The sequence below is a fragment of the Pocillopora verrucosa genome, chromosome 8 (genome assembly GCF_036669915.1).
Source record: "Pocillopora verrucosa isolate sample1 chromosome 8, ASM3666991v2, whole genome shotgun sequence".
NCBI classification, from domain to species: domain Eukaryota; kingdom Metazoa; phylum Cnidaria; class Anthozoa; order Scleractinia; family Pocilloporidae; genus Pocillopora; species Pocillopora verrucosa.
The window spans coordinates 11,313,645-11,340,301 of NC_089319.1; the positions used below are offsets into that span (position 1 = coordinate 11,313,645).

Consider the following 26,657-nt stretch of genomic DNA (forward strand, 5'->3'; position numbering starts at 1 on the left):
TTCATGTCTTCAGTTTGCCACTCTAACCCTTGTGTGATACTTGACAGTGAAGCAATCTAAGCCTAATGCATATATTTACATCATAGATAAGCTGGTGGGCTCATGGTGTTGCAATTTGATCCTCCCTCATTCTGTTCAACATTTTGTCATTTTGCACTTGATTTAGAGAGTTCTAATTGTGCCTTTGCTCTGTGCCTGAAGTTGACTGGTTACATGAGATAGTTTTAATGCTTATTTGCTGCCCATTCAGTCTAGTAAGTTGGGAAAGCTGAGATGTGATGTAAAATGTCAATTAATGGATTTGATGTTTGTGGTGGCCTGTGACAGTAGATCAATGGGAACAAAGGGCAATTGACTCTGCATGTTGAACAAATAAACTAAGGTTGTGTTGTTGTGGGGACCTGGGGCTGATGCAACCCGAGATAGAAAATAATGAAATTTATAAGCCAGATTGTAAGCATTCCAAAGACAAGCAAATCAATACATTATCCAGACGCCTTGGCTGCTGATCTGTGCTGCTGTCCAAAAGCTCCACAACCTCTGCACTCCACATCACTGACAAAATCAAAGAACTCTCTTGTCTAGTCAAGATCTGCATCTTGTGTGTTGTTACTCCAGTAATTTTAAATTTCAAAAAGTGAAATGGAGGTATGTGAACAGTATTTTCAGTGAGACAGTGTTCATGTTTGTTGAGCAACTTGAGTGTTATGGAGGCTGGGTCACTCCCTTGAAGTGATCTTGTTTTCTAACTCCATTCCATATTTCCTCGAGAGTGTAATTGTGTGAGATAAACTAATGCTATGACTTCTTTACATAAGATATTCTGTCCAGGAGCAATGTTACTGAACTTAAAATTGTCAAGTCATCCTGTTCTTGTTTGACATGCGAGCTCACTGAGCTTCATTTATGTAAATTATATTGTTTACTAAAGGATAATCTGTAGTTGAGCCCATGATCATTTGAAACATGCAATAGAGATATATCCTAAGGAATATCTTCTCTCAGTATTTGGCTGTGTTTGTGATTTCTCTGGTCATGATGGATTTCCTAGCCGCAAATGTTTTGCTTATTAGAGAATGGAGCAGTCTGTATTTGCCAGTTGTGTTACAAGAGGTCTCTTTGGTGAATTAGCATAAATCTGCTTAACTGAGGCAATCTGTTATAGCAGCAAGATTTCTTTGGTAGTTTGGCTGTGCTCTTAGTGTTTATATCTCTAACAATATCCATGTCCAGCCAATTGTGACATTGTCATGTCACCATAGTTAAAATTGAAGCCAAGTGAAAAAGGATTAGCAACTGTTGGATGCCAACCCACAAAAAAAATTAGCATTTTCCTCACAGCAGAGTCCCATTATGATTATTTCCAAGCATGTTTGATCAGCAATGGTTCATGAGTTTTAATCTGCTCCCTTTGTGTAAGACCTTAGAAAGCATATCAGCTCTTGCTGCTTTCATTACAGGGTATTCTAAGAAAAAAATACATGAAACTACTATACTTTTATTTTTTGAATAGCTTCAAAGCTTCTGAAACTCTCTCATTTCTGTTTGTGTCTGTGTTAATTTGAAGTTTATTCGAGGTGGTCTTGGTAAAAAAAAGTATTTTAAAATGTTGACTAACCCATGCAGAGTTTTTCAGAGCAAACATATTTGAATTAACAATAACTACAAAAGCCTTTAACTTTTATCTATATTTGGTCATAGTATTTGATTCGCTGGCTTTTAACTTACCTCATCTATGCAATAATTCAACGGAAAGGTCAAGCTGCTCAGTGACCCCACCCAATTCTATAGTACATTTCTGAGATATTTTCCTGGAGGTCTGTTTCGCTGTCTACCATATTTTAACCATAAATCTTTTAGATGAAATGTTAACACTTATTAAATGTATTCTTCACTAAAGTATTCTAACAGCAATCAAATAACTACAATCAATATAGAGCAGACAAGAGTATAAACCACACAAAGAGACCAGGCACTTTGATCATAGTGTGACAAAGCTGTTCGCTATTTATATGCTAGGTGGGCAGCTTTTAATGTTAATAGATCTAAGGTTGTTGAGCTGTTGACAAGAAAACCATGATGCTTCATTTATTTGTTCTTTTACTGTTGTGAATAAATTCAATGTTGTGAAGGACAACTGAAAATTTGTTTGATTTTGTGAATGTATGTTTAAGAATTTGGAGACATAACACAGATATTCTGAGTGCCATATAACTAATTTACATTTTTTGCTACACTGTACTTCTGTACCGAAAATTGGCACAGAGCCTTATTGCAAACTTGAAGTTTATCACTCATTCCATGTAATATTCTATTGTCTATAATTCTGTGTAATTGTGCTTCTAAGGAACGAGAGCATTTACCTGCTGTTTAGTAGCTTATTTTTGACATAGTTCATAGCCATTTACACATTTTGACCTCTGTTGCTGTTTTGTTTGTTTCTTTTTAATGTGAAAAATTTACTTTGAGCCTCTTAATTTAGGTCAGGCTTGTTAATAAGTTTTCAGAGGAATTTAATATGTATGTTATATCAATTCTGTTTGTGTCACAAAATATGCACTGTATACTGTGAAAAGCAAAGGGGAGAAATCTAAACCCACCCTCAGTATTTCAGTGTGGTACTAATTAACAAACATGTCCAATATTCATGTACATGTATCGATAGAATTTTATGGAATCATGACAATGTTGATTATTTAACACCCTGTGTACAGAAACACAGATGAATGTAGTGTTCATTTATTTTAATAATGTTCTGAAGTGCTAGTGACATTTTATGAGAACAGTCTTGTTGTAAATCATAAATTTAGGAAACTGACAGTCTGCCTTTGTATGAACTAGTCCTCCTGTTATAACTTTTGTCCAAGTCTTATGATGTGATGTAATAAACTCTGTTGATTCAGAGAGCCCATTCAGTGATGAGACTGGTATCAAGAGAGGCCTTGATGTGGAATCTAATGATCACTGTCTTAAAATAAAAATTACTAATTAAAACATTTCGACCATTTTCATGCAGTCCTTTTAGCAATAAATTTAAAAATGGAAGTTATGTAAACTTGAAATCAAAATCAAAAAATTACTGCTGCCTTTACTTGTTTACAGTCGTGGTAATTGTAATGTAACACAATGATTTAAGGGACAATAAAAAGGATGGGCAATTAGACAAAAATGAAATCTTGATTTAAAAAAGTAATTTAGTTGTGTGCCGGTTGTTTTTCATGACCACAATTTTAAGAAACTGGCACTTCACAAACTTCTAATAACACATGTCAGAAGTTACTGTGTTTTGGAAACTCTTGGCTGGTATTTTTTGACTTTGTCTAAAGTTGTGTACATTTTAAATTTCATCATAGGACGAGGCAAGCCAAGCGAAGGGAACAAAGGAGGAAAGAGCGTGAAGCACGGCGTGCTGAAAGGGATGCAGAAGATGCAGCTGATGAGGAAAGGAGAAAGAAGGAGAGAGAAGAGCGACGCAAGAAGAGAGACGGTGGAGGTGGAAGAGGTGTGTGCATACTATTCCTCCAAAGATCTGACTACTTAGTTGAGGTTCTCATTCACAGTATTCTTTTTTATTGTCAAGACTGATAAAATTATGTAAAAATAAACCAATTTACTATGAAATCTTTTATTAAGCCAGACATTATCTGCATTATTATCACTCCTCTATTTGATATAGGATATTATACACTGAAAGCAATACTATACTCTAAGTGATATGCTAGTACATGTACTAGCACTTTGCTCATATAGAATAATTGATGGTTCATATATTATGTTTTAAATGGACTCAACACTGCCCTGTAGGTATTGTGGTGAACAAATTGTTTTCATATCTGAGGACATTCATCACTTTACAGGTTCATTAAGAACCAACAAAATCCCGAGCTCCCGGCTGGTTAACATAGTTGGTAGAGCACTGCAGATGTTATGGGTTCAGTTCCTGTACAGGCCTAAAATTTTTTCATATTTTTTTCACATGTAAGTAGTGTTCATTACTGTGATGATCACTCCCATCTTCTTCAATTTATGTGTAATGTTTTTGTTTCTTGCAGATGAACCTGCTGAAGAAAGTGCATCAGCACGCCGTCGCCGTGAGAGAGGTTGGCCAGTCTTAATTATTGCTTTGTTCCATTGACAGTAGTCTGGCTTTATTTGTTTCATGATTCAACTTTTCCTTTTGCTGGTCAACACCATTTATAATCTTAAAAGTTCATTTTCATTCTAATCACACTCCTTGACATGAGAGATGGCTTAATTCAAACCTCCCATTTTTTTTCTGTTAGAGGAGGAAGAGAAGAGAAAGGCTGAGGAGGAAGCAGCAGAGAAAAGGCGCAAAGAAGAAGAAAGGCAAAGAGAGGAGGAAAGGCGAAAACAGGAGGAAAGGCGAAGACGTGAAGAAGAAGAGGAAGAGGAGAGAAGGAGAATGGAAGAAGAGAAAAACCGACTCAATCAAGATCATGTTGATGGAGATGAACAGGATGAAGAAGAGGAAGAGGAAGAGGAGGAAGATGAAGAAGAAGAAACAATCATTGACCGACTGAATCCCCAGAAAAAGCGTAAGTGTGAAATTCATGCATTAAGTATTGTGCAGTATGCACTGTATGAAGACAATGGTCATCCTTATCCAGGAAGGGTAAACTACATTATATCATGCATCTTTTGAAGACAAATCATATTGGGCCAATGAAATTCTGAGCATATAAAAAAACCAAAACGAATCTCCTACAGTAGTTTATTGATGCTGATATGAAAGAGATTTTGCTCTCAGTCAAATGCCAATTTCAAAATGTCTGGTCCTTAATACTTGAGGATTTTTTCGGCTGCCATAGTAGAGATTGGAAATTTAATTGCAGCATTCAATTACTTAAAGAAACGGCTAAAAATAGTACATTTGACTGTGGTTTCAGCAGCTGCTGCTCGCTGTCTCTGGCACATGAATATACAAGTACATGTATTTGCTGCTGTATGTATTATCTGGTAATCAAACCTGATTCAAATACTTGCAGCTACATGTACATGTATGATGAGGTACATACCTTTGTACATTTAATTGTACTAGCATTTTAGTGCCAGAAGTGAAATTTCTTCAGTGTAGTAAAAGATATAAAAGTCTTCCATTAATTGCACAATTTGGTAAAGTAACCCAGAGAATGAAATTTGCTTGTGAAGAGAATACAGATATTCTTACATAAAAATGTGACCTTACTTTCAACAGAGGCAATTCTTGAGGGACTGGCTAATGAACTGCGCCGCATTGTTGAAGAGCGGGAAGCTAAGAATGAACCTGCTAGCAAAGAAGAACTAGATGCACTTGACCTTAAACTGCGCTCCCTTCGAACACAACTCCGAAAGGCTGAAGAGAATTCTAATGCTCTTGCCAAACAAAAGAGAGAATTAGAAGAAAAAATGAAGAAAAACACTAATGATGTAAGTTTATAAACAATCAGCTACATTTGACCTTTCATTAAAAGTAATCAATTTGCTGCTTTTCAAATTGGATCATAAGGGGATCTGTATATCTATCTGGTCATTGTGTAAAGGGGTTTGGGGGATGTGATATCATCTCTTTTTTTGTGGAATCTAATGTGTCCCATTTGCTAGCCAAAAATAAGCCGCCCATGAAACAAAGGATGATGTGATGAAAGTAACATCAGAAATTGCAGGTGTTTTTTAGCTTGCATCAATCATATCATGTGACTAACAGTTTTATTTTTAATTCCAAATGTGCAGACATTTAGTTATGCCCAATTCACCATCTGTTTAGTTCTTAATAGCTATTTCTCATACCTACAGTGTGTTTTTGTGCAGAATTTGTTTCTGATAGTTATCTACGATAAGTTTGGCTACAAGGCAATTTAGTACGACTTATGCAGCTTCATTTTGTTACGTTTTAGATCAATAGGCTTCGTACGGAGGTGAAGAAAACAGAAGATGAAAATAATCTCTTAATTAAAGAGGGAAAGTAAGTCATTATTTTTCAATATCACATTTGCAGTGGGATGCACTTGATACTCCAAGAAGTTCAAAATTGTGAAGTGTAGTCTTAACCATATAACTCCCAGAAGTGATTAACACATAACTTCTCCCCATGATATCCATACATTATCCAGTAAAAAGTTAATGAGATTACTCAGACTTATCAGGTTGAAGTTGTCATCTTGATCTAACACCACATTCCCGTAACTAAATTACAAGGAAATGTGTAGCAGTTAGTGGGGAGAATTAACAATTGGATCTTGGGAGTTGAAGGGTTAAATATATATAAGTTTAATATCTCTGAGGGTGTGGTAAAGGTGAATGAAACAGAATTTCTCCTTGTGTCATAAGTACAATATCAACCAGACAAGTGATGAGAAGTTTTGAAAGATATCAATAAGGTGACTATTCGTTGATCCAAAACAAAAATTCTCCCAACTCATACTACCAGGTATAAGAATTGTATAGCAGACAGTAAGGAGAATTACTAATAAGATCTTTGGAATGAAAGGGTTAATTCGCCGTCAAATATTGAAGTTTTTCCTTGAGAAATTCCAAATCTGCGTTTTCGCGCAGACATGGATACGGTGCGTCATCTGTCACGTGAGTTTTTTCATTGGCGGGAAATTTGCACCGCCTGCGCTCCAAGTGCAGTCTCTTTTTTTTTTTTTTTTTTTTTTTTGGGGGGGGGGGGAGCCCTGAGTGATCTTTGTAAAACACAAAAACAAGAACATAATCTGAATGTTATTTAAAAATAACTCCTTATCTGTTTTGTTTTCTTCAGGAAGGTGGCACCGCAAAGAACAGCTGTAAGTAACAGTTACCATTTACAAGAGCTTGCCGTTTGTATTTGAATTAATGATCCAGTGATCCACACATTGTTGTATTTGTTGGTTCGTATCAAATCAAAATTTATCTATTTCTTTCTCTTTGCATTTCACCCAAACAGAAGAAGACTCTTCCACCAAAGGTGCGTTTAGTATGTTTTAACCAGTTGGCATTAACAAAAAACCTCTGTAAATCTCACGCGCCAATTCATTAGGGGTCTGAGGACGAGTTTCGAAGGAGCTGTTAGTTCGAGTACAGAATCTGTGAGCAGCTTAACCATAGTAAAGCAAAGAAAAATGATAAAAACTACAGAAAAGAGTGAAAAAAAAGGAAATTCTTAAAAAAAATGCTTGAAAAAAACGGGATATCACACAGCTTATTAAATTTCGCCGAGAATGAGATCGCAGAGTATGACGGGAAGGAAGAGAGTAACACTGTCGATTATACAACAGGTTACCTGTTCTCTGATTGGTTTTACCTTTTATGGCTAAGTATAAAATATATTTCGCAGTACTATTTTTCAAAATGGCCACCGGGTGATTTATTTAAGTCGTTGACAAAGAAAATTGAAGTAAATTGATTGTAATCTTATGTTCAGTAAAGCGTGTAGAATTGTCCTGCAATATTCGCGTCGCCTTTGGCGAATAATTTTTAAAAGTATATACCATGATTTTTCCAACAGAAAGGAAACTTTGTAAACGTGGTGCGTAAAGCTCAAGCTGCGGCGTGGGAAGAGAAGTTCATGGCCATGAAGGCCAAGCAAAAGGAGTCTAATAAGGTAATTTTCTCTTGCCAACTATTTTCAGTGTTCTATTGGGTGAAGCAAATATAACTTTCATGAACGTGAGTTCCTTAGGCTTGCTTAGTATAAGATAATTTTTCATGCGATGGTGATATGGCGTTCGAAGGATTTTCCCAGGTCAACCGTCTTGTTGCTTATTCATTTCTTGTATATAGCAATAGAAATGCAGAATTCTTTCGAGGGTTTTCTTGTGGGTTCTGAAACGAACTTATCAGTCTTCTCTGTTTCAATTTCATCGCCTGGTTTATGGGATTGGTTACTAAAACTTACGCCGCAAAATTGCAGTGGTTATGCTACATCTCGAGTAGCGAGGCGAACTAACTGAATTTTACCCATTAATTTCGGGGATGATATTTCGAATGGAAGCTGTAGTTTTCAGCAGGATCGAAATACTACACCAACATCGATGTTTCGTTGCATTTTCGTTTCGTTTCAATTACTATCGACAACTGCGAATCATTGATGAGTTGTGACGTTTGAGTGAAGTGAATTAGTGTCAATAACATCCTTCAAATGAAGCAACGAAGAAGAAGAACCTTTCTGATGAAGGATTCTGTGATGGAATGTGGATCAGATGGAAATAAAAAAGGTTCGTTGAACGGGAATGAAAAAGCTCAGTGTTGAGCAATTCGATTATAAAACCTTCATTTGCGATACGTGAATGTTGAGCAAACTCAACCAAACTTTTCCTCTGAAATCATGAACTGATCTCCAAATCTATCTAGCCCACAGCTGTTAACATTGAGAAATTCTGTTTAACAGATGAGCGAGGAACTCATGAGTAAAATGAACCGTGTCAAGCGCACAGACAGCCCTCTGCTTACTGGCCTTAAAAAGGACAAGAAAGACAAAAAGAAGGAAGAGAAGGAGGCTGCGCCCGCCTGGGCAAAGACCCAACTGAAGAAGGGAGGTAACAAGCCATGGGGTGACGATAAGAAGAAGGACGGAGAGAAGAAACCCGACTGGTCAGGAAGGGTGGCTCTCAAGAAGACAGAGAAGAAAGACGGAGGGGATCTTGGCGAGTCTAAGAGGCAGGACTGGCGAGATGGACTGAAGAAGGCCCCGAAAAGTCCTGGTGTAGACGGAGAAGCGGGTGATCCAGAGTGGAAAGGCGTCAGTTTGAAAACCACCGGAAGGCACGATGAAGATGATTAAACTTCAACTGGTCTAGGGTAGTTTTTTACTTAAACTTGATTAATGTAAGCAATTTTGTTCTAAAAGCCAGGTTTTTAGGCTCTTTTTTGGAATTTTTTTTTTCTAAGCCCGTGGAATCTTTTCATTGTAAAGATGTTATAGTTGAGCCGGACCTTTAGAAGAAACCTCAAAATGAGTGCAGGAGTGCAACTAATTTTATTTGATGTTATGTGAAAACCCTCATACCTCCATAAAACTCTCCAGGCTCCTCCTCCACCTTGTGCAGAGCTGAGACATTTCTGAGAGACTAGGGTTGGGACAGTCAGAAAAGCTCCTTTTTCGTCAAGAATTTGAATTGGTTAGGTTCTAGAGTCTGCCCTTTTGATCAAGGTGTCATTGGCAATTAGACAGAAAACTGCCGATCTTGGTGAAACTGTAATGAGTCCTACTTTCAACCGTAAGCTTTCCTACACTTGCTTCCAATCATTTCTCAAATTAAATGGTCTCTAATCGAGCGCTGATTTCTCCCAGGCCTCTATGCCTCTTCTTATTGGAATAATGTGGAGAGAAATAACTTCTAGAATAGTTAGAAAGTAAAGCAAGATCTGAACTTTATGGAGAAAAAAAGGGTTTGAATCATTCTTTCAGCTTCCTTAATTAAGAAAAGTATCATTGTATTGTTATTAAACCCAACTCAGAATCGATAGTTGCTCGATTGATTACAACCAGGAAGAGGGCGAAAGGAAGATGAAATTATAAAATGCCACTGAAAATGCTACTCTAAAAGTTATGACCTGAGTTGTCTTAGATTGTTTAATCAACTATGTGTTTTCTATGTGGTTAGTTTGTTTGAAACAAGCATCATGAGAAAGTTTTAAAGTGTACTGTATCTTGTAATCGGGCTGTATTTTATAACAGAATCGTCGTCTTTGTATGGCATTTATTTTTTCTCTAATTCAATAAAGTTGTTTTTTCTAGTAATTCACCATTTTGTTTATTTTATTTTTTTCCGCATGTGGGCTTCTTGATTCTGGTTAATTTCCGTAAGGGCTCGGCGCGTTTTTTTTAGCAGCCAAAGTACTCTGTTGCATGACCAATAAAAAGTAGGCCAGTTAACGGGAAAAGGAGGGGAAAAAACTGAAGGGGAAATGGGCATAGTTTCGTGACGGTCTTAATTTTCCCTTCCCAGCACTTTCAACTTAATTGCAAAACACAACCGTTTACTAAGCGGCGCAGGGGGAAAGGTGTCTTGATCTTTACAAAATTAGTTGAACGCATATTCGGGCTTTCATCCAAATTTAACCCATTTCCTTCAGGCGTACTCAGATTTTCCACATCTCAATATGGATAATTCGTCTCTTTCGCATTTGTTGTTTGATCTTGTCCCTCGTACACTGCACGCATTACGCGCTCTGCATGACAAGACTAAACAACGGCTGCGACAGAGACTCTCATGGTTACCGTGCGTTTCGACAACTTACTTGGGAAATGAAAAGAAACCGAAAGTTCCGGCAGCTTTCTGTCACGCCCGCCAGAAACGAGATCTTGTAATAGTTAGTGAACAGCGACACTTTGTTACTTTATCTCGTCCTATTCTTAGGATCCAGAATGGGCCCGCTCGGCCAGAGAACTTAAGTCGACAGGTTCCCTCACTGGCAAACCAAATGAACATTTCGAAGCAAAACCGAAGACTAAGCCGAAGACTAAGCCGGAGCCCGAGTGGAAGACGGCTTCTTTACGAAAAAAGGAGGCCGATAAACCCACCAAGACGCAGTCGGAGTATTGGGAGGAGGCGCGGCCGGACTGGGCGAAAGGAAAGAACCCTGTCGATAAACCCAAGATCCCTGAAAAACCCAAACTCAAAGCGAAAGATTACTGGAAAGAAGCAAGACCCGAATGGAGCAAAGGAAAAAGCTCCGTCGCCAAACCTACTGCAGGAGATATTAAAAAGATAGAGGAGAAGAAGAAGTACGAGTATCCAAAACCTGACTGGGCAACTCGAGGGAGGAACAAAGATAAGGTGAAATACTTCTTCTTTAACCTAACATCAGTTTGCGTATTCTCCATTCTGTTCTTTGGACATTTCCAAAGGTGCTGACAAGGATATTATCTACTGCGATCTTTGCTCGAAAACTTTAAGGTTGCACTTTTAAAGTTGCACTTTAGAAATTTAAATGAACTAACCCGAACGTAATTAAGAAATCTACGAAAGGATTTGTTCGCTGTCAAGTAGTTCAAAGCTTCTTGTGAATTGTTTAGTAACTTGCTCTGATGCTGCAAACAAGATTACGTATCAACCACATCTTGCCAAATTTTAATACGTATAGACTGAAACGTTTTAACTGACACTTAGTCCTCAGTTTATCTTTGCTATATAAACATTTAAATGTGCTCTTAAATATTTTATATGATCTTCCAACTAGAAATGAAGCTTTAAATCTTGTGAAAGTCAGGCCCTCGATATATTTCGCGCACTCTTTTAAAACTTAAACTTTCAGTACCTGAACTACGATAGAATATGTAAAATTTAATTATCCGTATTTTATTTAGATGCAGGTGTCAGACGAACAAGATGGCAACAAAGGTCTTCTTAAAGCCGAGTTGGAAAACATATTTGGAAAACCCAAACCGAAAGAGGCGGGTAGTCATCGAGTAGTGGTCAGTAATAAAAAGAACGACGTCGCTGATCTTCATCGTGCATATTGTTTATCACTATCCACGGCGGTTATTTTCTATGATCTTTAGGCCGAAGAAAAACGTAGTAGAAATTAGTAAAAATTGCATTCTTAATGTTTACTTCGCTTTCTTGAATAAAAACACGTTTTTCCGATTAACGCGAAAGTCACATGCCAAAAGTTAATGAGTTTGAGGACTTGATAAATTTACTAAAAAACGTACTCTCCAGTTGTTTTTGGCCACAATGCTTTCAGCTTACATCGTAAAATTGATTACAGTAACTGGAACGATTGAAATTCAGTCAATGTCAATGTCAATAAAAGTCGGTCAATGTTCTTTTATTTTCTAAAAACAAACAGAAAAGACGCCATTCCTCCGAGGGCATCGAGGAAAGTTATCGAGCAAGCATACGGTGAGAACAAAAATCATTTTTTTCTTAACCAGCTAGTCTCAATCTAGTTCTGCGCATTATAGTGAGGCGTACCAATGTAAGCGATCACAGCTGAAAAAATAGAGAATGACGTGGAAATTAAAGCCGGGCATTCGTTTTAAGTGTTCAACTTACGTCCGTATATGTGCAGTTTCACTTCTAAGTGGTATGTGTATGACTTCTACTCTGAGCAGGCAAGAAAGGATTAATTATCCTCTCTCGGAGCAAGCCATCATCGGGAGTTAAGGCCAAGTAAGCCTAAAACCGTCCTGACACTGGCTCTGTATTTTTACCTTTGATAGAAAATTTGCAGACCATCGTCGCAGTCTGATAGTGAAAACAAAACATCGACCAACGTCCAATCCTGTTAAGCAGCTGTTGTCACGCGAGGATGTAAGAAGTGAGCTGTAAGGTGTGGATTGGAGTCTAAGAATGTCAGCATCTACGTTCCGTTTGCCTAAATTAGCGTGCAGACACGCGGTGAGAATTCATTCTCATCAAGTACCAAGTGGCTTAAAAGGGTGAATGAATCGGTCGGCTTCATCTGGTAAATTGCTCTTTTCCTTCCTCTTTCAAGGTTACATTTCAGGAAGTATAAGTATAGTTTACGTTTTAAAAATATTTTGGCATCAAAAAGGGAAGTCTAGAGCAAGTGACCTGGATGTTATAAATCTCGTAAATTGCCAACATTGTTCATAAATTTAATAACGACTACAAGCGTTGGTTTTTATCTCGTCGAACTTATGTACAGATGATGTGTGGACGTCAATACTCTGAACCGTTTCATTACACTATATTTAATTGCTGCTGAGATCAAATCTGTTCATTCAAACTTTAAGTTAAGGGACGTGATTTATTTTGTTGCGTTATATCATTGTAGTTAGAGCATGAGAGGATAAGACTGGTTAAAGATATGCGCCCAAGTTTCAGAACTCTGCAATGAAAGGATCAATTAGGAAACGAAAATACGTAACAGGGAATGAAATCAGTGGCACATTAGTATAAAATTTAAGAATGAACAAAAAATAAACAATTTTGTATCAATAAAACTACAACAATCAGAAAAAAAATGCTAGATGAGCAAAGAGTAAATAGATTAGTGAACAGACTTATTCCTGATGAGTGATTGCGGGTAGACAGAGAGAGTATAGTTTTTACTTACCCCAGCGAAAAATTTGTATTTCATTGATATCAAGTGAATATATTCTCTTGGTGATATTTAGCACAATTCGTCAATATTGCCGTTACACTGAATCTCATTCATGTATAATGTGTATCGAATATAGGCCTTCTAATTCATGTATAATGCTTTATCGAATGTAGACCCTCAGTACAACTGTTATGGGATACTGATGTAAACATTTTTTCTGTCTAAAAACTATTTAAATGTTGTTTCCAAATAAAATTGGAAGTAAAATGAGACGCACTCATTTTGGTTCATCAAAATGTGGCTCGTGGTATTGTATACTATTCGCACTTGGACTTGCATTAGTTCACCTTTATACACTAAGAAAAAGAGAGACTGATTCATTATCCTCTGTTAACTTGCATGAAAGTTAACGGCGTTTATATTCTTTGCGTTAAATTTTTTACAAGCGAAATTGTGTAAGCGAAACCTAGCTTGGCGTTAAATGACAGGTGTAATGTTGTAAGCTTTGCCTATACTCTGATATTTGTAACCTGACGCACTTAGCACAGCGGTTTTCTCATTGCATAACGAACGAAGTGAAGCTGCTACCTTGAGGCTGCCATAGTCTATATCACGTCCAAAGGTTTGCTTTGCTTCTTTGAATAATTACTGTTTGAATAATAATTGTTTTTCGGAAGCCTTGTTTAATGCACTATTAAATAAGTTACGACAAATTCGGAATCACAACGAAAGTGACTAGGGGCGCAACTTGGGTTTGATTGAGCGCACCTTCGGAAAACCAAATACTAAGGGGATATAGTTTGAGCGGAGTGGAACCCAAAGGAAGAGATGAGTCAGTGGTGTTTCATGAACAGATGGATAAAAACCGTGAACGGCGAGGCGAGCGAAAAAGGTGACACCTGGAGGCAACAGAGGAGATAGCCCAAATAAGAGCGAGATGGCAAGCAGTTTCTTCTGATGGACCTTTGATCCACTAGCACTGAAAAAGAATGAGGTAAGACAGACAACGACGATAAAGATCGGTGCTAACAATAATTTTATTACCTTGTTAAAAAACAATCAGCTTTCGATTTTTAATTGCTGGTGTAAACTGTAGATGAGCGCAGTCCGTTATATTTTATGATTATTCACACAGAAATATTTAAAAAGTTTAAAAAGTGAACAAAAAACATGAACAAGTTGCGACTAGGAGTTACTCTAAAGATTAGTCTAAATCGGATAAAGCTATGAAATTCTTGATTATCGCCTTAACTCCCAAGATCTTGTTGGTAATTCTCCTTAACATCTGCCATATAGTTCTTATGCTGTTAGTTTGGAGAATTTGGTATTGGATCAACTAATGATCTCCCAATAGATATTTTCCTGCATGATATTGTATTGATATTGTAAGGAGAAATTCTGTCTTGCTTACTCATGGGAGTTAAAGGGTTATAGTTTTCTAAAATTCCTTTAGAAATCCACACGAAGCTTCAGTTATGTAAGAAATTTCACCCGAAACGATTGCAGCGATCATCGAGTGGCAGTTTCTTGAATACCAGCGATCTTTAAGAGACCAGACTGTTGGTTCAAATTGACGTTGAAAAAAGGTTAAATTAGACAGCTATAGAAAGTAATTCCTATATTACTATGAAGCAGCTCTTCATTTTTAGTGTCTCTGTTCACATAATATAACATCTTTCTTTGACAGTGCCCTCTACCACAAATCTATCGAACACAGCATTTGCGAATATTTTACAATTATTATCCACAAAATTGTATTTTTTCTCTAGCTCTTTCTTCACATAGAGATACCAAATCAAATCTTTCATTGTTCCTTTGCAATCGCCACGTTTTATTTCCTCTACTGGAGTGTTTCTGAGGGATTCTTCATTATAATCTCTAACCACGTCATACTTACGGTTCCTTTGAAGGAGGAGGCATTTATTGTTTCGCTCAATGGTCCACCACCAAGAACGTGAATCTATTAAGACAAACTGATGGCTAAAAACAAGCTGGGTAAGTTGCCAGTCCCTCAGAGGTGTTTTATAAAGCTCCATTTGTCGTAGTTCCTCGGAGTAGTCAATCCCTTCATGTCCGTTCATTCCCTCTACGAGGGAGCCATGACTAAGGTGATAATTTTTCGATCCTGTGTAGAAGACTAGTTCCCCGGTCCAATTTTCACGGTTATTTGTCTTTTTGCTTTCACATTTCAACATTTTACAAAGCCTGCGGATATAAATCGATTTAAATCGAAATTAAACAACCATTTGAAAGGTCTTTTTTTATACTTGGATGATTGCTAAAAGACAAAAGAAGATTCCTACTCTATTGTCCAAGATTAATCAGAGACAGAGGGTTATGAGCTATGTAAGCAGGGCTTAAGTTCAAGTACTTTTCAAAAGATAAGGAAGATGATGGGAACATTGTTTAAATTAAGGACGCACTTCAAGGGGTTGCAGATTTGGATTGTGCATACATCCTCCTTTAAAACGTTTAAATACCAGCAACTAGAATCTTGTAGGGCATATTTTTTACCTTCAAAACAAACGATTTGCTCCAAGCTGTATAAGCCAGTTATCTGTTTAAAAGACAATTTGACGCTCTAACATTCCCAGGAAAGCATAATTTTCTTCTATAATAGGTCACAATTATCTAATAAACTTGTTATCCAGGCCCGTGCTACGTATATTGTTTCCGTAACTGGAGGAGGATTGTTCACAGGTGATCTGGTAACACGTAGACGTTACATTCATTAACCCTTAATTAACTCCCGAAAGTGATCAACATGAAACTTCTCCCTACAGTATCCTTACATTATTCAGCAAACAGCTCATGAGAATATTCAAACTTATCAGGAAGAAGTTGTTATCTTGATCTAACACCAAATTCTCGTAATTAATTTACAAGTAAATGTGTAACAGCTAGAGGGAAGAATTAACAATCAGATCTTGGGAGTTAAAGGGTTAAAGCAAATGCATTTATTTCTGTGCAATCGCATTCGATGAATCGCATTTTCTACATGGAACAATCTGAGGAACGGCAATATGACACACCCGTTGGGCCGGGATAAGTGTCCGAAATTAAAGAACGTAATGAAAGAAGGATTTCATAGTAACCAATAGCTCTTACAGAGTTAGAGAATCAATAGAAGGAATGTACTGTATAGTATAAAGGAAATTAATATCTAACTGAAGTCGCAAACACATCACGAAGCTTTATAAGATCTAACTATTGTCGTAAACATATCAAGATGTAAGTAACTAGCGAAATCCCGACTTCTTCAAGACCTGTGCGGGAGTCAGAATCCTTTTTTTCAAAATCATCCATGCCACAGTTTGGAGACAATTGACCAGAAGAACTAATCAACAATATAATTCTTGCGAGTATAGTGGAATTGTATCGATAGAATGGAATCACTTTCTCAAAATAAATTGAACAGCTAATACATGCATGAGCGGGAAGTTACTGCTTTCTTCGCAAGGAAACGAATTTTTCTCGTCATATGAAATTTTTTCTCTTTAATGGCGAAATTTCATTAGCCTCTGGAGACGGTCGATTCTTTCTTAATTAAATGTAATTTTTACGCACATAAGTTTTCGCAAATTGAAGAAAACACATACAAAAGAATGTGCTTCGTTCAGAGGATATAGCTTTTGTGGCTTCTTCACAAACAAAACAAATCGCGCAAGATAAGGAATATAGGGATCCCCTCTTGATAAAGGCAATAATTAGGATGATAAAATCCCATTTAAGGGATGGTCCATCGTCCCTGAGACAGGGGCATTCTTCATTCTGTCTCCTATAAGGAGACAGCAAGTTTTTCAGTGTCACGGATAACGTAATTCAACAAAGACAATCTTGCACTGATTGATGAGCAAAGTGGTTGCGGCTTCGAAAGTTTCCATTTTAATCAGCAGTTGTCTTGTCACTTGAACCTGTTTAACAGAAATGAGAATGAAGTATGTTTACGCTGAAAACAAGCTCCGTCTTGCAAGCACGGCTGTATTGAAATTGTAGTTTGATTGTTTTGGTTTAACCGTTGCATCTATAGACAAATTTCTTGCTTTTAGGTCATCTGTTTAGTATTCGGTCTTCGGTTCAAAGGAATACAATCTTCCGCTTTTGAAGGTTATCAAATGTTTCCAGACAACATAATAACGTAATTTGTACTCATCTTCACACAGTAACCCTTCCCTGCGGAAGAAAAGTTTTCAAAATAATTGCGAGTGCGCTACCTGTAATCGTTTGATTGTACATTGAAGGACGTGAGAAGAAAGAAAAAACGGACGTGTCTGTTGATGTGACATGCCAAGCTAATCCTTGGAATCTTTGTTTTATATGAACCATTTGTAGAAATAGATATCGATCCCTCGGTGTTTTTGGAAGCAATTGGAGGCTCTGACGTAATGGGCCGATTGTACATAATTCTCTCATAAGATCAGTTTAAGATCACAGACGGCTTGGATCTTACGTCTTCATCAACCGGATTCGTTGGAGTTGGTCCGGATTTCAACACGAATCTAGAACTTAATAGTCATGCAAAGGCTTCTTTTAAATTTTAAAAGGAAGATTATGTGCGCAAGTGATATCGTACACAAGAAAGAAACCTTTTTGTGAAGCGAGTCATCATGTGCGCATCACTCTGTTTGCCTGATGAGGGTCTCATGGGGTGATGGCTTTTACGACCAACTATTACAATTTTGGCCATTCAACAGAAATTTTTTAACAGTCGACTTTTTTCACGACTATCGGCTAAAATTTGGCAATTTTTACGCCTACCGGCTAAATGTTTTGGCCGTTTTACGGCGATCGGTTAACCTCATTGAGAACTACTTTGTTTGCATTAAAAACCGAGAGGTAACAGGAGCCTAGTGAAAATTTCCATTGATGACAACAGAAGCAAGGGATTTTTTTTTACCTTAAACCATTTCCGCTTTCGATTCGTGTCATGAAATTTTTTTATATACCCTTTCATTTTATATTTACTGCAGAGCTATGGTTTCAATGTTTCCAGCTACAGGCTGCATTGCACGTAATTCCCGGCAAATGTTCTACAAAAAACGCTGCTCGAGGAGCTGCTAAATTGAGTATTGGCTGTGTCTGACTCTCCTGCTTAAATTTTTCATTTTGGAAAGTGCATTTATTGACTTCATTTATTCCTTTTCTAGCTCAAACGGTCGATATCTGAACTTGGTTGTACCTTTTGTGTCTGCTCTATGCGTGTTATTTCAATCTTCAAACGTATAATGGAATTGTAAGTATTTGCTTCATTCGCGAGCCATCATGAACCACGTTCTAAAATCACACAACCGCATAGTGACTTAGTTACACAAACATGGACCATTAACCGGCACTTAGTGATACAAACTTTGCTATTAGTGGCACACTTTACATCCAACACAATTAAATTATATGTTAGTACCTTGCTAAAGTCTGATTGTAGAAGCAGATAGATTTGATATCGTGATATCTGTAAAGTTCTGTGACCCCACCGGATTTCTCGGGAACTAGCGACGACAAGAGCTCGACAATATCCGCCTGACTTGATCTTAACTTCAAGGAAAATCTTACGAAGTAGTTCAAATTGTCAAATTAGAAAGTACAATTTTGCCAGCCTTGAATATGATATATACCACACAGTGACTAATACAGCATGAGGACGTAAAGGTACTTTACGTTGAAGATGAAAAGTTAGATGGTCAAACGTAAATCAAGGATCTCCGCATTGGAACTATATGCAAATTACCCTGCCAGCATTAAGAGCCTTTGCGCGTGACATTCAACTTCCAATCTCGTTCCAGTGGGGTGGAAAGAATAGAGAATTTGGGAATGTCACCAAAAGTAGATTGGAGGCATTTTGTTGGGGAATGGTAAATGGAATCTGGAAGGGAAAATACAAAATACAAATAAGTTATATACATCTTCGCAAAATTGTTAGTTAGATAATGATATGAATAACCCTTATGAGGGAGGGGGGGTAGGGGGGTAGCTGTGATGGTTGACGGTTCTTATTTTTCGATTTTGAAAGTTGACGGTAAATTTTTAAGGCCAATAAAAATAAGTGAGTAGTATATGAATTATATCAAGTATTGTACATAACAAGAAAAATAATGGTAATCATAGAGATAATATCCATTTTAATATAGAAGTCTAGAGTCTGCCCACTCGCTGTAAGGTGTGGATTGGAGTTCAAAATTTTCGACTCCTTTTTGACGTCAGTATCGACGTTCCGTTTGTCTAAATTAGCCTGCAGACACAGGTTGAGAAGTCATTCTCATCGATTACCAAGTGGCTTAAAAGGGTGAATTAATTGGTCTGCTTTATCTGGTAAATTGTTCATTTCCTTCCTCTTTCAAGGTTACATTTCAGGAAATATAAGTATACTTTCCGTTTGAAAAATATTTTAGCATCAAAAAGAGTGGTACTATTTCAAAAACGAGTGCGAGGGTTTCATCAGGGTTTCCAAACACGAGAAAACTGATGAAAGCACGAGGCTGCAGGCCGAGTGTTTTTATTGTTTTCGAGTGTTGAAACCTGATGCACGAGTTTTAAAAAAAATCGCTTCTAACCCAACACCAGCAGTTACAAAAAACGCACAAATTTGTCCACATTCAGTTTTTAATTCATATCTCAACAAATATTTACAGGAATAACACCTACAATATGTCATTTTAAAGTGTATAGAATGGGCTTCTCAGGAAAAAAAAAAAATTCATCATTGAAACCCAGGACTTTCCTAAAAAGTAAAATTTAAAACACAAAATAAGTAAGACATAGTGTAAAACTTGAGGTCAAAAGTCACTTTTCCTCACAGGTATAGGTTACTCAAGATTAATTGACAACAGAAGTTAATTATTGACATGTCAGCAACATTTCCTGAAAATCTGAAAGAAAAAGAATAAATAATGAATTTTTTATGAATTTTTATGTGCACCCATGTCATTCCAAAAAAATAAGCAAAAATTTGTCCACATTCAGTTTTCAATTCATATCTCAACAAATATTTACAGGAATAACACCTACAATATGTCATTTTAAAGTGTATAAAATGGGCTTCTCAGGAAAAAAAAAAATTCATCATTGAAACCCAGGACTTTCCTAAAAAGTAAAATTTAAAATATAAAATAAGTAAGACATAGCGTAAAACTTGAGGTCAAAGTCACTTTTCCTCACAGGTATAGGTTACTTAAGATTAATTGATAGCAGAAGTTAATTATTACCTTTTCAGCAACATTTCCTGAAAATCTGAAAGAAAAAGAATAAATAGGGAATTTTTTATGAATTTTTATGTGCGCCCATGTCATTCCAAAAAAAAGCAGGAAAAAAAAAATTGTTGGGAAATTCGACTTTATAACAGGAGGATGGGTAGGTCCTGATGTGTTACTGGGTGAATGAATTTGCCTTTTAACATCCCTACTAACTAATGAGAGTCCTCCCTGAGAAAACAAGGACCAAATCACAACTATTCCCACTGACAAAGATAAAAGCAACAAGGTAAAAAAAGTTATTATTTTTTTTTCTGATATTTTTGAGAAACACAACATCTGAAAACATTGGAATAAACATCAGCAAAATTTGCCTGTGGTACTTCTTAGAGTGAAACACTGCAAAACAATCCCAACCCTTACTAACATGCATACACTTTTGACATTGAGGGGCATTGCAATAAGATCGAACCCTGAAATCTCCCCTACCCTCTCTATAACATACCACACAACATCTCTGAGTATCAGAGAGAACTGGGATATGGACAGTTGTAAATTCCTCTGGGGTGGAAGGGGGTGATTTCATCATGGTATTCTCTGGTGGACTACCATAATCGGGTAAACCACAGAGTTGCCAACAATTTCTTCCCAGAAATCACCCAAAGAATACTGAGAGGGCCTTTTTAGAGCTTCATTGTCAGGAAACTGAGCCTGATGCTCTTTGAAAAGGATAAAGCCATTGATTACAGCCATGTCAAATAGGTGGTAAACCATAGTTTTCCACCACTTCATGGACTTACGTAGTACACTATTTGTGGTTAGAATCTGGTAGCAGCAGAAGGAGCAGAGGGGCCACCAACAACACATTCAAACAAAAATATAATTTTCAATGAATAAATCAATTATCCTCAACATTTATAGAATAATATCCTAAACAAATTCAAGTTATTCTATGGTATACGCATTCGGAAATTATACTTGTTGTTAAATTTCGCAGGTTGGAAATATTTCACTCACCAGGAGCCATGGGTTCCTAAGTCGAAGCGCAAGCCTCCTCCGGCCGATCGTCATCTTCAACTTCTCCCTCGCTAAAAATATAAAATGTACACTGCTTCTATTCCGTAAAATACTCAAAATTAACCGAATGAACAAGCGATACTAAACTAAATCGCCAAATCGCCAACGAATCCCAAGCATCCGACGCGTTCGAAAAATGCATTTCTCCATAGCAACAACTAGCAGCTGATCGAATTACGCGTCTAATATTTCGCTTGTGCAAATAGTTTGAATCGCATCACATCTCATCGCTAAAAACACACTCTTAGCGTAAATTATTGATTTTCAGAGTCGCAAAAATCAATTTGTAATCAAATTTCAAGAAGTACGCGAGAAATCAATCACAAAAGGGCTATCTAAGGCGAACAACTTCGCATTTCAAGACAACATGTGCGATAGCGACCATTTCGCGATGGCCGATATTGACTTCTCACCTCGATCTGCCGGTCTAAATCACTTTCTTCTCCACTTTCCATCCCATCAGCGGTGTCCTCATCATAAAATGTTTTCTCTAAAGCAATTTCTGCGGAGATAAAGCTCACCCGTGCACGCTTCGACGATGAGGCCATCTTCGACGGTGAAATTTTAGCACTCAAATGAACGTTGTGTAGCACACATTTAACTGTCGCCCTTCAAACTCGCTACATGATTTGTTTAATCTTTTAGCGTCATACACACCAAATTTGGAAGGAATCGGGAGTAACGCAATATTCGACGAGACAACCGGAAATATGGGTGGAATTCCACCCATCGCCGCGGGGGGCTGCCGGGATAGGGTTTTATCACGCCTCAGGAATAAAAGAAAATGAAAATATTCACGAGTTTTTCACATGTTGTCAATCAATCACATGTTTTCATTCAAATTAAGAAAGGAGTTCACTACAGTATGATGCTTTATCACACTCATAAAGTTTGATAATATATGAAACTCATGGATAGCGCGTCATTGCAGTGTTTCACCAGGGTTTCAGACAACATGCACGTGACGAAATTGGCGTGTCTCGGTTGGATGATCACCTTATGAATAATTAATTAATGAGTTTGAGAAGTCTGGAGTTAGTGACCTAGATGCTATAAATCTCGTAAATTGCCAACATTGTTCATAAATCTTATAACGACTACAAGCGTTGGTTTTTATTTCGTTGAACTTATGTACAGATGATATGTGGACGTCAATATTCTGAACCATTTACTACACTATATTTAATTGCTGCTGAGATCAAATCTGTTTATTCAAACTTTAAATTAACTGTGATTTATTTTGTTGCGTTGTATCATTGTAGTTAGAGCATGAGAGGATAAGACTGGTTAAAGACGTATGTCTAAGTTTCAGAACCCCGCAACGAAAGGAACAATTAAGAAACGAAAATACGTAACAGCGAATGAAATTAGTGGCACATTAGAATACTAAAGGGGACATAGCGAGGTGGAACCCAAAGGGAGAATTGAGTCAGTGGTGTTTCATGAACAGATGGATAAAAATCGTGAATGACGAGGCGAGCGAAGCCAGCACGAGTCAGCATCATCATTTTTAACTTTGAATAGAAAATCCAAGTACTAGCAAGTAGAATCTTATAGAGTATATTTTTTTTTACCGGCAAAGTTCGATTTGCTCTAAACTGTATAAACCGGCTGCCTGTCTAAAAGACATTTTGACGCTCTAATATTCCCAGGAAAGCATAATTTTCTTCTATGATAAGTCACAATCATCAAATAAACTTGTACTCAAGGCCCGTGCTAAATAAGTTGTTTCCGTAATTGGAAGAGAGTGGTTCACAGGTAATCTTGTAACTCGTAGATAGACGTTGACATTTATTTTCAAAAGCAAATGCATTTATTTCTGTACGATCGCATTCGGTGAATCGCATTTTCTTTCACATGGTACATTCAGAGGAAGGGCAATATGACACACCTGTGTGGTCGGAGTAAGTGTCCGTAGTTGAAGAAAGTGATGAAAGAAGGATTTTCTAGTAACTAATAGCTCTTACAGAGGTAGAGAATCAACGAGAGGAATGTACTATCTAGTATAGAGAAAATTAATATAACTGAAGTCACAAACACATCACGAAGCTTACAAGATCTAACAGATCTAACCAGCGCAATCAGGACTTCTTCAAGACCTGAGCGGCAGTCAGAATCCTTTTTTTCAAAATCACTCATGCTATAGTTTGGAGGCAATTGACCAGAAGAAATGATCAAAAATATAATTCACGGATAACACAGTTCAACAAAGACAATCATGCACAGATTGATGAGTAAAATGGTTGCGGCTTCGAAAGTTTCCATTTTAATCAGTAGATGTTTTGTCACTTGAACCTGTTTAACAGAGATAAGAATGAAGTATGTTGCTGCTGAAAACAAGCTCCGTCTTGCCAACGCGGCTGTATTGATATTGTGGTTTGATTGTTTTGGTTTAATCTTTGCATCTAAAGACAAATTTCGGAGCTCAGAGGATTGAGGAACCAGTCTTCGGTTCAAAGAAATTTATAATAAAGTTCGGATATAACGCGTGCTGTCATTGGTTGAAAGAGCGTGCTCTATGAGAGTTAAGAGCATAGAGCTGAGCTAAAGCTGTCAAGCCATCTGGCAAATTGTGCAAAAGGTCAGACCTTTTCCGGGACTTCTCTCTAGCATTATTTTGGTTAATTGAAAGTGAAATTTCGGAGCAAGCAAGTCGGCAAGTAGCAACAGAAGAACCAAACAAAGGTTTGTGAAAATGCCAGGCGCCGTTATTTGTTATAAATGTTAGCCGTAAAAGCCATCACCCCATGAGACCCTCAATAAGGCAAACATGCAGACTGATGCGCGCATGATGACTCCTTTCACAAACGGGTTCCTTTCGTGTGTACGATATCACCTGCGCACAAAGTCTTCCTTTAGAAGAAGCCTTTGGAAGACTATCAATTCAATCTTCAAATTTGTAAAGGAATTCTAAGCATTTGCTTCATTCACGAGCCATCATGAACCACGTTCTAAAATCACACAACCGCATACTTAGGTTACTTAGTTACACAAACACGAACCATTAACCATTTAATGATACAAACTCTGCTATCAGGCCTGCTCTGCTATTGAAGGTACACTTTATATCCGACAGAATTAAATATGTGTTACTACCTGGCTGAAGTCTGATTGTAGAGGCAGATGGATTTGATATCTGTGAAATTCTGTGACCCAACTCGATTTCTCGGGAACTAGCGACGGCGAGAGCTCGATAATATCCGCCTGACTTGATCTTGACTTCAAGGAAAATGTTAAGAAGCAGTTCAAATTATCAAATTAGACAGAACAACTTTCCCAGCCTTGAATATGATATATACCAAACAATGACTAATATAGCACGAGGACATAAAAGTAACATATGTTAAAGATGAAGAGTTAGATCGCCAAACGTCAATCTAGGATTTCCACGTTGCAACTATGCAAATTACCCCGCTGGCATTAAGAGCCTTTGCGCATGACATTCAACTTCCAATCTCGTACCAGTGAGGTGGAAAGAAAAGAAACTCTGGGAATGTCACCAGAAAGAGGATGGAGGCATTTTGCATAGGGAATAGTAAGTGGAATCTGGAAACGAAAATGCAAAATAAAAATAAGTTATATCCATCTTCGCAAAATTGTGAGTAAAGAGAGAAAATGTTAAAATAATTTTTTTTCAAGGAACATCATTCCATGTTGTTTCGAATAAAATTTGATAGAAACAGTTTGTCAGAAAGAAAGGTGTCACTGTGACTGAGGATCATTGTTTAATTGTACTGAGTTAACGGAGTTAGATGATTAGGAAGGGAAGGGGGGTGTGGGTAGCTGTGACGGTTGACGGTTCTTATTTTTCGATTTTGAAAGTAGACGGTTAATTCTTGAGGTCCTTGACGGTCGACGGTCAAATTTCAGGGCCTTTGACGGATGACGGTCATAAGGAAATTTATTTCTATGAGCCATAATATATGTTAAGGCGTTCTGTCTTTTTTCAGTAATGAATAATGACTGTTACGGTAGTGCCTTACACATTTTTACGATCAATCAGTCAATCATTTTATTTAGTGATGCAGGTTACAAAAGTGACAGCCATGAGGCTGATGTGGACCTACAATTAAAGGGATTCTCTTTCATTGGATTGCTACGTTAATTTTTTGCGCTTTTTGACAAATCTCTTTCATTGGCTTGTTACGTTAATATCTCACTTTTAGGATTCTCTTTCATTCGAATACAAGGTATCTATCTCGTGCGCTTTTAGGATTCTAAATTTCATCGGATTGTTACGTCTGACTCAGTACCACCCGCACTTTTAGGATTCCCTTTTATTATAGTGTTACGTTGTTATCTCGCGGGCTTTCAGGATTCTCTCTCACGGGATTGTTACCTTACTTTCTTGCACATTTTTAGAATTCTCTTTCATTTGATTGTATCTCGCACTTTTGATATTCTCTTTCTTTTAATTGTTTCGTTAGTCCGTTAGTACCTCATGCATTAGTCCTTCGCCTATTTTAAGCATATTAAACAAAGATCAAAGACAAAAGCGTCTTTGATCCCAAGGGAATAATTTAATGATTCCCTCGAAAGATGATGGCGAAAACTCTTGATAAGAAATTTCACGATAGCTTTTAAGACACTCGAGTAAGCGTGATCTCAGTCGTAATTTTGTCGAAAGAATGTTGTGTAAAGGCGTGTACAAAGACAAGTTATGTTAGAGGCGAAAAGCAGTGAAAATGACGATAGACTGAGCATCTTTTTGTAAGACTAGTTTACCATTCTAAAGTTTCTAAAACTGTCTTTAACAAGCGGCTAAAGTAGAGAGAAATTGTTTGACGGTTGATGTTGAATATTTAAGCCCTTTGACGGCTGACTCATGAACCTCATTGGGACCCCCCCTATACAGCCAGACCGGATTACAGGTTTTCTTCAATCAAATATTCCCTTTCAGATCAAATCGTTTTTCACCTTTGTGATTTTTTCTCCGTATCTTCCGAGGCCAATACAAATAAGTGAGTAATATACGAATCATATCAAGTATTGTAAACAACAACAAAAATAATGGTAAGAATAAAGATTGTACCCATTTTAATAAAGAAGTCTAGAGTCTGCCCTTTCGATCAAGGTGGCATTGACAACTGGACAGAAAACTCCCGATCTTGGTGAAACGGTAATGATTCCCAATTTTCGCCGTCAGCTTTCCTACACTTTCTTCCAATCATTTCTCAAATTAAATGGTCACCTAAAGAGCGCTGATTTATCCTAGCCCTCTATGCTTCTTCTTACTGGGATAATGTGGAGAGAAATAACTCCTAGACTACTTTAAAGGCTTAGAAGATCGAGCAAGATCTAAACTCTATAGAGATAAAGGGTTTGAACTATTTTGTCAGCTTCCTTAATTAAGAAAATTCATATAAAACTTTTATTAAATCCAAATCGGTAGCTGCTACT

At 37.3% G+C, this 26,657-nt stretch overlaps 1 protein-coding gene and 1 long non-coding RNA gene across 2 annotated transcripts; one reads left to right on the top strand and one right to left on the bottom strand.

Annotated features, from left to right (window-relative positions):
* Positions 1–3,039: 3,039 nt before the first annotated feature.
* Positions 3,040–12,342, top strand: LOC131779208 (axoneme-associated protein mst101(2)). The gene is made up of 14 exons (XM_066171142.1): positions 3,040–3,050; positions 3,354–3,502; positions 4,053–4,100; positions 4,284–4,556; positions 5,216–5,427; positions 5,895–5,962; positions 6,761–6,785; positions 6,926–6,946; positions 7,487–7,582; positions 8,369–8,758; positions 10,341–10,760; positions 11,291–11,398; positions 11,776–11,828; positions 12,149–12,342. Exons 1-14 carry the CDS (start codon positions 3,040–3,042, stop codon positions 12,255–12,257), a joined length of 1,983 nt encoding a protein of 660 aa, XP_066027239.1. The 3' UTR covers positions 12,258–12,342.
* A 7,239-nt stretch (positions 12,343–19,581) lies between these two features.
* On the bottom strand, positions 19,582–21,832 carry LOC131797777 (uncharacterized). The gene is made up of 4 exons (XR_009341235.2): positions 21,671–21,832; positions 21,198–21,268; positions 20,196–20,220; positions 19,582–19,859 (listed from the first exon to the last, which is right to left on the bottom strand). It is a non-coding gene; the product is annotated as an uncharacterized lncRNA (long non-coding RNA).
* Positions 21,833–26,657: the final 4,825 nt, after the last annotated feature.